Below are 13303 nucleotides of genomic sequence, written 5' to 3'. Positions count from 1 at the left end.
GCCTGGAGCCTGCAGCCTGGAGCCGGGAGTTTTTTTGGGTTGCCAGAAGATCAATTGCGATCTTCAGTCGCGGCTATAGCTTTGGGGCTTCAGTATTTTGCAGCTCCTCCACTCCCCCTCGACTGCTGCTCCACTGCTGTGCTCCCACAATCTGGCAGTGTTGCAGGAGCTGTGCTGGGGCTGCCGTGCCGCAGCGGCAACTGTTGCACAAATTTAAATTGACCCAAGTGCAAGTTTGAATGTTGCTAATCTGTAATCAATGCAGCAACAGCAGTGCAACACAGCAGCAGCATCCCACTCGCGGACGGGGGAGGGGGGGTGCAGAGTATGTGGCACAGGGGGCGACAACTGCTGGCTGGTGTTGCGGCAGGCAACATGGCTGTTTTTCTTCCTCCAAGCTCATAATTTGCGTTTATTAAACAAGTCCCTGGCATTTGCATAAATGTCGCTTCTGGTCGATTGCAATCATCAGATGATGATTGGAGGAGGATGCGACATGGTACCAGCAGCAGCAGCAGCAGCAGCAACAACAGCATTAATAGCAGCACAGCAACAGCAATCCTAGTTGCAACATCTGCAACATGGCAACACGGCACTGTGGCAACATTTGCAATTGCTGTATACAAATCACGCTTCCCGCAGATCAATCAAAACACTGACAACTGCCCCAAAGGGTTGCCACAATTCAATTGAGTTTCCCATTCCCCACTCCCCTCCCTCCACTTTCCATCTTTGATTCCATTTCCTTCTACTTTTGCTTCCCCGTTTCTGGTCCCGTTTTTCCCTTTTTCTCATAGACACGACAGCAACATGTTGCCATCTCCTCCGTTTTACTGTTACACTCAATTCGTGAGGGCGGCCAGCCACGCCTCTGCGCCCAACACCCCCTGCCCCTGCCATGCAACCCAGTCCCAAAATCGTGTCTGGCATTGTGTTAACTTCATTGCTCTCTTTATTTTTGGTCTTTCATTGGAGAATACCCTCCCTAAAGGGTGGGGGTGGTCTGGTATTGGGAGGAGATATGTCTCACCATTTTCTGTTCTTCAAACAGCATATAAATCGGTTTCTAAAGACAAAAGAATTACCATCTTTGGTTTGTCTATTTCTATCCTTAGTTTTTATGGTAAATTTTGGGCATTTTTCCTTTATTTGTTGGCAATGAATGCCACTAAAGAACTTCAGTCTTAAGTCCTATTAGAGATCAGAAAATTCTCTTCTTAAGCCATCAATTATCTTGGTTATTGGCGCTGCAAATGTCAAGGGAAAATTATGAAAGCGCACACGTCGCCAAATCGCAGTTTTTTTCATTAAAAAAAAAGATTTTTGTGTTATATTCTAAGTATTCTAAGTATGAGGATGGTTTCTACTCATCCAAGCCTACAATCCAATTATTGTATCCTTTAAAGGTCCATTCAAAGGTTTTCATAATCTAAAAAACTCCTAAAAAATATAAATTTTATAGAAAAACCCATTTAATTGAATATTCCACTTCATGAACTGTAGGGTATCGCTTACTTCCATCATTCTTTCTTCTTTCTGTCTCTCTGTCCGTCTTTTATTTTGTTGCTGCCTTTCCCCTTCCTTTGGCTGTGTGCAATTTTTGTGCTGTTGTTGCTGCTGGCTGATGTGCTGATGACTTTTGATGTGTTCATCAGCCAATCACGACACGAAACAACAACAACAGCAGCGGCAGGAATCACCATCAGGGGAGGGGAGGGGAGGGGCTAGCCTCTATCGAAAGGAGGGGCAGCAGCAGCAGGAGGAAAGGTTTAACATTTCTTTCGTTTCAACAGTAAATTAAAGAGGCGCGAAAATTGCCTGCAAGCCTGTGTGAATGGGAATCGGGGAATGGGAATGCGAACAAAATTCCCCCAGCCCAAAGAGAGGCGAAGGACCCCACAGTCAGGGAGCCAGAGGTAGGAGAGAGAGAGAAGGGGCGAGTGGGGGGAGCTTGAAAGCAGGCCTAAACAGGCGTCCGAGTTGCTAACAAGATGCGCGCAGTCAGCGACAAGCAGCCGCAGAGCCAGCAACAGCAACAAGCAGTTAACAGAGAGAACAAAGCCAAAAGTGCCGACACGCAGAAGGAGTCCAAGAGTCCCAGAGTCCCAGAGTCAACTTCCAATTCAGAGGAGTCCAAGCAGCCAAAAAGGAACCCCAAGGTACCCCAAGGAACCCACCTCATCGACTGACTAACAAAGCGGCAAGCCAGACACATCATTACCTACCAATTAGGCCCCAAAAAGTGTGCGTCTGTGTGTGGCAGAAGGAGAAGGTCGGCCCCCAAAGAGAGGGAGAGAGAGGGGAGTGTAGGCAGGCAGCAAGACAAACACGAAGGCCCCAAAGCCAGAGGATGAGTATGGGAGGCTGCTGCCCTGCTGCTCGGCTGCTGCCTGCTCTTTTGGTGGCACAATAAACGTTTACAACGTTGCGAATGAGTTGGGTTTGGCGAGGCATGCGGCAGGCAGCCAAGTGACTGACAGGCAGCAAATAAGCCATAAATGCAGGGCACACGGGAGGCCAAAAGAAGCACTGAATGGGGCAGGGAAGGCAGTAGAAGGAGAGACGCTACCTGGGCCCTGGGATGGCTACCTGCCTTTCTGTGGCGGGGGGATGCGGGGTATGCCTTTCTGCTGGGATGATGAAGTGCAAAGTGCCTGCTAACAGCTTGTAATGAGGCTGCCCCAAAAGTGATGCTGTTTTATGCAAAAAAAAACAAGCAACAACAAGAAGGCAACAGAGAGGAGAGTACACACCACTGACTCGACTCGACTCGACTCGAATCCAGCTCCATCTCCAGCTTCAATTTCAATTCGTTTTTCCATTCCGATTACTGATTGAATTTCGCACTGGATTTGTACAAATAAAAGCCAACAAACAATCCACCAGCAACCCAACAGGCAATCATTGAAGGGAAACAAGCAACATGATTGGATGATTGGATGATGGTTCCATTCCATACCGTCCGTCCGTCCGTCCGTCCGTCCGTCCGCCCATCCATCCATCGGGAGAGCAGAGGAGCGGAGAGCCATAACCATTGACGAGGGTCATTCGTGCGTGATTTAAGCCCCCAAGCAGCGGCTAAGCCAAATGCAAACAGCCATGACAGTGGGAGAAAGTGCGAACAGAACAGAACAGAAAGAGAGAGAGAGAAATGGGAGAAAGGGTAGGTAGAGTGCAAGGATGAAAGTTCCAGTCAAAGTCGGATGACAAGCGGAAGAGCAGGAATGGAATCTATGGCATGGCTTTGCCATTCCTCGGGGGGACAACTAATTGATTAAACATTGACAGGAATGTCTTCCTTTTTTTATAGAAAGGTATCAATCCATAGAAAACCACTTGCATTGTGTATCACGACAAGTGAAGGATGTCCAGATGCCAAGGAAATGAGGAGACGACTCCTTCAAAGACAACTTTTTAGATGATCCGGGGCTGAAATGTTCCGGACTTTCAACAAGGAAATTCCCTTTTTCAATCACATATTTTTGGAGAATTTCTATGAGAGTTATCCTTGGAATAGGACACCAAAGCGGATGATTGAAGGTTTTTAAAACAGTTCAGGAAATGATGATGTCATAAGTCCTAAGAGCCTTGAGGATGCCCCGCATAAAGGGTCCAGGCCATCAGTTGGAGAGCTCAAAGATAAGTCCTATACCAATCAAAAATATGTATCCTGTAGGCGTATAAATATACCCTTAAAGTCCCTGTTCTATCCCCATTTAAGGCCTAGATTAATTTAGAAATTTTCGATGATGTTTGAGTTTCATTTTTATATGACTGAGAAAGAACGTTTCTTCTGTTTATTAAACAGGGTTTCTTCTTCTATATTTTGTGAAGGATTCTAGAAACCAGAGTTCTATATCCTTTTTATTGCATTGCCTTTTTATGCCACGAACATCAAAGATTTCCCTAAAGTTCAAAAGACAGCCTCCAAGCGCTGCACAGATAAAAAGATAGATAGATATTCCATGCAGCAGCAGTGGCTGTGGCAGTGGCAGCAGCAGCCAAGTGGCAAATAAAATGTATACTATTTTAACAATAAATTACGGCATGAATCCCCCTACGGATATCCCCCAAATATTGACAGAGAAAAAGGGAGGCAGGAGCACGAGTGGCACAGCCTCGTAATCCTTTTTGTGGCGCGGCATTTATGAAATGTATTCTCTCTCCTTATCGCTGGCCACAGATCACAGCTGGTGCTCCTTCCTCCTTCGCTCTGGCCTAAGTCCTGACCCTGGACCTGGCCCTGGCCCTGGACTCCGCCCCACTTCCCCGCCATCTGACGATGGGCACTGGGCGCTGATGATGATGATGAGTTCGACTTGGGGGGGGCGGCAGACGGGCCTTTTTGGTCATAAAATGTTCAGGCATCGGGCCACAGGATTCAAGTTCTTCGTTTTTTTGCTGGTACTGGGGGCCTTCGTCCTTGTCCTTGCGGTTGCGCACACAAAGATGGAGGGGGCGTGGGCGGGGGCGGGGTTGGGTGGGTTGTCCTCTCACTTTTTGTGTCGTGTCGTGGTTTGTGTGGCCATAACACCAAAACGCAATCCTTTGGATAAATTTTCTTATCTTTCGTCGACCAGACGACGATATTATTTTTAATACAACACAACCAAAAATTTGTATGTGTAGGTGTGTGTGTGCCTCGTAAATGTGTGTGTGTGTGATTTATGTTGTAATTTTTTTTATGTATATAGCAACCATTATACGACTCTTTATCATCATTCTTTGTGGTGGCACACACACGGGGCACAGGCGGAGACGGGGGCGGAGGCCGAGGAAAGGGTGCACTTTCTTATACGAAATTTTCAAAATGTGACTCAAGGTTTGGAAGCACTACAGATGACCCCTTCCTTGGGGTCTTTACTGGGTTTAGCTTAAGAGTGGACTCGACTTTTGGTTGGGTTTTTCAGCTTCAGAAAGATGGTTTCAAGATGGTTTCCACAGAGACTCCATTGAGAGATCGTTTTGCCAATAAGAAGTCAGAGATCTTTTAGAGTCTTTGAAATAAGAGAAAGAACGAGCTAAAGAGTCTTTCTCTCTTAAGGAAGAAGCTTGGACTTTGATTCCTGGAGAAGTATCCCATCTGAAAATCCCATATCCCATCCCTGAAAAGGGGAAGGACTTCAAAAGGAAGGACTAAAGGTTCCTAAAGTCTTCTACAGTTTAGAAGATCATTTTCATTGCATTTCTATCACATCTATTAACTGAAAGAATCAAAGCTTAAGAGTTAAGATTTTGAGCAGTTTGGAGATAGAACATAATGGTTCTGTCATTATAAACGGTACATACTTATACTAATCTCTAATCTTTCTTCATTTCCACTATATTTGCCCCAACTCCACGGCAAACACTGCGTATGCGTAATATTCTCTAGCAAAAAAGAGCTCTACAGAGCTTTCGGGTCCCGGGGGTAACAGAAATGGTAAGAGGCATGTTGATTGAACGCCGATGATAACGCAGCCGAGTCGTGAGCGCCGTGTAATGGTCCCCCCCCCCTCCCCCTCCCTCGTTGCTGCATTTGCCTTCTGCCTTCTGCCTTCTGCCCGCAGCAAATGCAATGTTTCCCGCATTAAGACCCCCAAAAACCGCTCGTAAAAAAGAGAAAACTTTGAGGGTATCCCCGAGCCCACCTTTATATACCCCTCCCTGCCCCACCTCTGAATGCCCCCCTTTCGTAAAGCTCTGGGAGCTTGAACCTTGTCAAATGATTAATTACATGCCGAAAAGCTATCTAACAATTTGACTCGATGTCTCGGAGTGTGTGCCGTGTGCTGTGTGTGGTGCTGTGTGTGGTGGGGTTCTGTGGCTTTTCTCTCTCTCTCTGCGGGGATTGTGTGGAGGATTGTCATTAAGCCAACGGCAGGCAGGCAAAAGCAGGAGGGGCACAGGGGCAGCAGCAACAGCAGCAGCAGGCAGTAGGGAGACATAATAAAAAATTATGCCATAGATAAAATGCCATTAGAGAAGCAGAGAAAGACATAGAGAGAGACAGAGAGAGAGAGAGAGAGAGACACACATGCCATGGGAGAAGTGGCGAAGGGGGGAGGGGGGTCACCACTTAGCGCCATTAGAAGCCAGCCAACAAACGGGGGGCGGAGCGGGGCGGGGCAAACAACAAGAGGAACAGGCAGCAGGCAGCAGAGCAACCAACCAAAAAGCCAGGCCCAGAAGAGGGGCACAAGAGAGGGGGCTCTGTGGCGAGCTGCAAGTATGCAATTCTGCAAGATAAGCCAAAGCATTCATGAATTTCATAGATAAAAACCCCCAACACACACACACACACAGAGGGACAGACACAAAGATACGACTGGAGGCAGGGACAGGCGCACAGGGAGAGGCGCTTACAGTACATTGCACAGGAGCAGCAGCATCAGTGGCAAGAAGAGCAACAACAGCAACAGCAACAAGAGGAGCAGCAGCCACAGCAAATGAAGAGCGCCAGAAATGAGCAACGTCATCATCATCATCAGCAGAGGCAGGAGCACAGGCAGGAGCAGAGGCAGAGGCAGGAGCAACAGCAGTAGAGGCAAGTGTGGCAAGTGTTGCAGGAACAGCAGCAGCATCATCATCAGTGGCAAGAAGAGTGCCATCAATAGCAAGCCACAAACAAAAAAAAAAACCATCAGAGGCTAAGCAACAGCCCCCAAAGATATCAAGAAGATGGAATACCCTGCAATGAGTGGTAGGCAAAAACCTACAAGAATTCGATGCACGATGCACCCATGAAAGCATGATCAATCAATCATAGAAACCTATGGAAAATACAACCTCTAATAGGAAATAGAAGGCACAGAAGTGTAGAACCAAAGGCAAAAGCAGAAGGAATAACCTTCAAGAAAAAGATACAATTTCATTAGAAACTTTTATAACCAGATGAAGTATCCACCAGTGCCATAAGCTACACCAAAAATAAGCCACAAAAAGAAGGAAATACAGTAATAAAGCAAATGATAGACCTTAAAGGACTTTGGATGGAGCTCTATCACAGATTTTATTATCGGAAGAATGTAAATTAGAGAAGTATCTCTAAGAAATCATTCATTAAATGACCCTCTAAGTGTGAGACTTTGTACAGATATGGCATCCAAAGTCCTGTACGGATGATAGGTGTATGATGATAGTATGATGATCAACTCAAGCCCAAAGTCGAAATCAATAGGAAAGTTTTTGTGGAGGCACACGTGCTTCAACATTAGGATACTCCAAAATCAAAAGTATCTAGTACTCTGCGTCTGCAATCTTTAGGATTCCGATTCGGTTAAAAGCGGTTCGTACAGGTATCAAAGATGTACAAAAGAAGGGATTGCTCTACAGAAGCTGCAATAAAATATGATCCCTTCAGATACAAAAGCAGTATCCATAAACTAAACCAGAAACCAAACCAAAGATCAACTACCACAAAAGTTAATCCCAATCTGTGGACGAAGGAAAACAAATGCAAGTGTAAGACAGAACCCGAGTATCTATTGGACACAAACTGTGGCACAACCAGAGGAGGCAAAATACAGGAGGAGTGCGAGTGCGGTGGGTGGCTGGCTGGTTGGAGTCGAGCTCCAAAGGAATGTGCCACACTTTTTCTCTGGCTCTCTCTCTCTCTCATTCTCTATCTATCGCTGGGTCCCTGGGTCCCGGGTTCGCTTGGCCGTCGCCGTCGCCATGGAGTGTCAACAGCCAGATAAAGATTAGCCCAACAGACAAACGCCCACTTTTTTAGGCAAACTGTTACGCCCACTGGCCACTCGACTCTCTGGCCTCCATCCTCTCTTCCCTCTTGCCACTATCTGGTGTTAGAGTGTGTGTGTGTGTGTGGTTGCTGCTGCTGTAGAATATCTTTCACTGACGCAGCACAAAAACGGGCCACGTGGAAGGGCTGCGATAGAGCGAGGGAGGCTGCTGCTGGCGGATGGACAGTGAGGCGGCGAGGCAGCGGGGCGGCGCTCCAATTGCCGCCAGTTTTCGGAGGGGATTATTAATGATGAATGCTTGAGATGGCAGCGAAATGGTGTGGAATGTTGCAGGTTAGATCAAAAAAGCAAGCAGGAACGGTTTTACAACGAAGAGAGGGTTAGAAAAGGGATCATACACGATGATAAATGATCCTCCAAATGAGTCAGAGAATGATGTTCAATGTATATGTAGAAATTCACAGAGAAATTTCATCTAAAGACCCTCAAGGGTGGCTAGAATAACCTGACAATTGTGTTTCAATCTCTGGAGAACTGAGACCAACAAATTATATTTTGATCACCCGATGACACAAAGAAAACTAAAACAATCAATGAAATTTGATCGACAGAGAACTTAAGCCAATAAATGATCAATTTATTAAAGAATTTCAATCGAAAATTCAAATAAAACCACAACAAAATCTGAAAACTTAAGTTTCAGAGAATTTTCGTCAAGAAATTAGGAATCTATCAGAGAATATTACAGTCCCAAAGGAAGAACCGGATAAAAACTAATATTTCTAGGATATAAAACCTCTCTTACGGTGAAAACATCAAAAGGTATCCTCGCTGAAGGACTATTTCCATGAGAATGTCAGCCCAGAGCAAATATTTATGTGCATTCTTATCGGAAATAGAGTCACCCGCAGTCCGCTCCTGTTTAAAATAGAGCAAACAGAAGGCACAACAGGCGGAGAAGGCAGAGAAAGCGGCGAAAGGCAGCGGCCCGAGGGGTGGGGCATGGGTGGTGGTGGTGGCACGGGTTCATGGGAGACATCGTCGTCGTCTCAATGACGTTGACATTGCCTGATGATTATGAAGTGATATGAAATTGATGCCAATGATGCCACCATGCCACCAGAAGAGTGAAGTCAAAATACATGTCCCCGGGGGGTACCAGCAGAAGGGTGGCAGAGTGAAAGGCTAAGGGCTGTCCTAGGAAAAGTCACAACGAGAGACAGAGAGAGAGAGAGAGAGAGAGAGAGAGAGAGGGAAAGAGAGAACTTGACCCGTTGTCATTTCCTGCAGTCCATCGAAGTGACTGAAACGAGGGTTGTGTGTGGTGTGTGGCACCCTCCCCCACCCCCCCTTGGCTGCGATTCCGTTTCTATTTTTGGTAAAGGGTTCGTTCGGAGGCTTAGGGTTTCTGAGGTTTTGCCATGAGGTCCTGCTGAGGTGTCAAAAATCACTAAAAACCGCAGAGAAGGGCAGACCACAGGAGGGGGATGTCAAAGGGGAAGTAGGTACACAGTGGCACTGCACTGATAAAAAAAAGAAAAGTTGTATTAAATTAGAGAGCTTTCTCTGCTCTTCATCTTTTTTGGGATTAAATTTTTATTGGCAAAATATCAGCAGCCCGCAGAAGAGCAGGGAAAAGCGATGCAGAAGGAGGAGGAGAGAGTCTACACATCGGGGAAATTTATTATTGGGGCATTAACGGGTTATGTCTGTCGCAGAGAGAGGGAGAGGGAGGGAGAGAGACAGTGTCTGTTGCCCTGCATTCGAGCAGATAAGAATTTATTTTTTGGCTTTGGCCCATTTCGTTTAAGCTTAAACTTATCGCGGATTGAACAGTGGACAGCGGGGTTAAAGGGCATCGAAGTGGGGAAGGGGGGGGGGGCGGGATGGAGGGGTTAGGGGATAGCGGATAAGGGACAACTGTCGGTTGCTATACTTGGAGAAGGATTTGGCACCTTGAGGGCTCTATTTATTGTACGTACCTCTGCTGTCAACGGTCATCTCTTCTGTGGTATCGGAACAATCACCTGAAACAGCGAAAGAAATATAATATTAGAGATTGGTGGAGATACAAATGGAAAAGATACAAATATGAACGATACAAATCTAAGAGATAAAAACTTGCGATATCTTTAAGGATAGAGAGATAAGGATAGAGCACCGAAACGAATAACAGATGGAGATACAGATTTCAGAGAGACCTTATAAGGGATGCAGATCTTAGAGATACAAATGAGAGATAGATATCGAAGAAATATCCATAAGGAAGTGGTATTTCAAAGCTTTATAGCGGGGATATATTTCCCTATTTCGAGGATTTACTCATTGATGAAGACGAAAATTATGACCCAAGAAAGGTTAAGGTTTGCTAATAATAGATAATACTTAAAAAAGATCGTTTCCTCTTAAACATAACAGCTTCGAATATTTTTGAATGGTAATTCTGTTTAAAGATAAATTCCCTTACGAAGATACATATGTGTAAATATGCAGTAATAATAGCTTTAGATACTAATAAAATATTCGATCTCTTAGACTGATGTGAGGATCTTCCCTAGTCTGAGGAAAATGTTTCTGAATATCTAGCAAAGATACATTTCCTATGAAAAGCAATCGTAACAGATGATTAACTGAAGTTAGTTTACTCTAAGGCAAAGTATCTTTTCGATATATGATAGTTCCTTTGAAATATTATAGGTGTATTTGAGTTTAGAAAGAATATTCTCCAATAGAGATCCATCTTTAGATAGATTTCCCGTTCAGAGCCTATAGTTTCAGACGTAGACTCTTCGTAGATACATTCTCCCCTATCCACAGCCCTCGATAGTGGTTAAAAGATAATCCCCTCTGTGGGAAGGGATTACGATTACCCGTACTATAAGCGATCATAATTGCTGTTCGAGTGAAACACTGTTTGTTTTTTCTCTCTCTGCTGTCCCCCCGCCCCGCCCATTCTCTGTTCTTGCTAGTATCTTTGTATCTTTGTATCTGTGTTGTGCTTGTGTGTTTTGTGTTTGTGGGGGGCTACGGCTACGCACAGTAGTCCCGTCCCCGGTTTGCCGGTGTTCAAGCGCGTCTCCAGTCCATTACACAGCACTACACACCGCAGTACACTAGCCAACACACCGCACTCCACACACCGCTCCACACTCTCAACGCCTCTCTGTCTCCGGGCCAGTCCCCCTCCCCGTCTCCGCGGACTCGTCTTCGTCTTTCGTTTTGTGTGCTGTTTTTTCTCTCATTTTTGATTATATTTCGCTGATTATTCACTTCAAGGAATTATAATAACAATAATAACAACAATCCGCAGAATTCCTTTACTTCGTTTTTATTTCTCCGTCTCCCCCTCCCGCTCCATCTCCCTCTTCATCCTCTTCTCTTCTTCTCATTCGCTTGCCACAGATTGCAGATAGCAAAGCACACACACACACACACACACACAGATACAGATACACACATGGCTATACCGAGAGCTCTCTGGCCATGGAATGAATGTGAAGCCACACAGCGCAGATAGTCGACTGATAAGCAACTGAAAGCTGGCTGGAATGGACTTGGACGCAGACCCAGAGCCGGACACTCGCCCGAGCCTCGGAATGAGAGCCCCACAGATACAGCGTGGGGCAAAGCCAAGGCAAGGCAAGTCAAGGCAAGGCAACCTGAGGCAAAGGCAAAGGCAATCCCCAACCCTTTCCCTTTCCCTTCAACGTGTGCGTCGAGGAGTCGTCTGGAGTCCAAGTGTTCGACAGCAATTGGCGGGATTTCATTTCATTTCATTCTCGTACACCCACACATCATCGGGGCTTACAGGTTGTTGGTGGCCTGACTTTTTGCTTCCTACAGAGCGCTTCTTGGGAAGAAATCATCTTTTATGTTCCCGTTTAGTGGGTCATTCCTTTTCGAGCAAATAGCAGGTCGCTGCTAATCAGAGGTTAAAGGCGGCTAAGCTCGGCTTCAGACTGAAGACTGAACGTGGAGTGTTTTCTGATCTTTCGATTGGCTAACATTATTCATCTTTGCTTAGGTCTGATCTTTATCGTGTCTTTGTTGTATCTCCCTTTTGTTCACTTATGGATTCATCATCTTGTTCTATGATCTTCGGCTGACCAAGTGCAGTCCCAGGCAGCACCGAAGTGCCCTGCTGCATAACGCGCGTCGCGTTTAATCAATGGATCTACTTTGCTTCTTTTGACAGCTATATATATTCTTTCCTAGAATGAAATTTCCTCTGGAACTGATTTTATTTGTAGTCCGAGGAACTACAAATTCGTGGAACTTTGAATTCTATCTGTTATTTACCCTCCTAAACTAGCCTGCATCGATTTCTAGCTTCTAACTATGCATCTCATGGATATAGTACATCAAAAATGTATCTACATCTGTCGGAAAGCTCTAGAATCACTTAACACAATCCCAAGTGCTGTTTAGTTCCTGTTTAAGGTAATTTAGTGGCTTCCATTTCATTGTTTCTGCTCTCTTCTTCTGGAATGATGTTCCGGTTACATCCGTGTACTCGTAAACTTGCTTTAATTTCCGCTTAACTTTGTTTACTATATAGTAGATCCCATCCGTTCCAGTGAATCATTCTGTTGACTTCTGGCATTCCTGCAGCACTATTTAACACACGAATATTCTCCGTAAAACCAGCTTTGTGGTTGATTTGTCTTTCATTCTGCCATCAGTCCTCATTCAATTTATGAATGCTTACTTAACTGGCAGTTTGACAGCCACTTCTCACCTCTTGAATTGCTGCTGAGCATTGTTGTTATTCCAGTTGGATTTCCCAGGGTAGCGGCTAATCCGAGGTTTAGTTTTCTTTTACTTTTTGGCTTCACTTTTGATCACACACATGTTTTCTGGGGGGTTTGGGGGCTTGGGTGTTCCCTTAGCATTTCTTTCACTTGCTATTCACTTTGATATTCACACTCACTTCGGCTCGATTCGCACTCACAATGAAACACTTGTATTATTCAAATTTTTGTCTAGTATGACGAACGTGATTATATCTCTATCTTTCGCTTGTCGAGTGTCGAGTGCTGAGTGTCCGCTTGCTGCTCGGTCCGCGTTCTATGGCAAACTGAAACTCGGGGCACGGCACGGCACCAGGCAGTGGCAGTGTGGCAGTGGCAGGCGCTGCTGGGGCGGCCGGCGGTGAGTAATGAAATTTTCGTGTGCGCCTGTATCTGTGTGTACGAGAGTATCTGTGTGAGAGATACAAGAGATACCGAGAGTTGGCCGAATCGAATGACGACGAAAACGACGACCGACGACCGGCGACGGCGACGGCGGCGCTGACGAGGCACGGCACAGCTGATGTTTGTTGATGCCGGGATGTGGCTGTCTGCTGGATAGTATATCCAGTATATATATATTGTATCTTGTGGATGTGGACGACGTTGAGGAGGTTTATCTTTCATTTGCCAGTGTCTGCCAGAACGTCTATCTGCTGCCCTATCTCTGCCTTCAGTCGCACACACAGTTGTTGTTGCCTCAAGAGTATCGTTCTATCTCTGTCTCTGTCTCTGTCTCTCTTTGGATTTGGATTCGTATCTGCATCCGAAACACTCGCAGTCGCTTTGCCGGCTCCTCGGTTCGCTGCCAACTGAAATAAGATATCT

The 13303-nt window shown here is 45.7% G+C and overlaps 1 protein-coding gene across 3 annotated transcripts in view; it reads right to left on the bottom strand.

The window, feature by feature from the left end:
• Positions 1–13303, bottom strand: part of LOC108162346 (zinc finger protein ush) — a 78275-nt gene that overhangs the window by 11802 nt on the left and 53170 nt on the right. For 2 of the 3 annotated variants that reach the window (XM_017297045.2, XM_017297046.2), the window contains exon 2: positions 9668–9712. In XM_017297045.2, the coding sequence (XP_017152534.1) occupies positions 9668–9712 (45 nt within the window). Of the gene's footprint in view, positions 1–9667; positions 9713–12423; positions 13291–13303 lie in introns of those variants that run through there. The other variant, XM_017297047.2, reaches the window with a different exon arrangement.

Source organism: Drosophila miranda, chromosome 4, assembly GCF_003369915.1.
Source record: "Drosophila miranda strain MSH22 chromosome 4, D.miranda_PacBio2.1, whole genome shotgun sequence".
NCBI classification, from domain to species: Eukaryota; Metazoa; Arthropoda; class Insecta; order Diptera; family Drosophilidae; genus Drosophila; species Drosophila miranda.
Note: the sequence above shows the minus strand (reverse complement) of the source record. Positions and strands in the feature narration are given on the sequence as shown.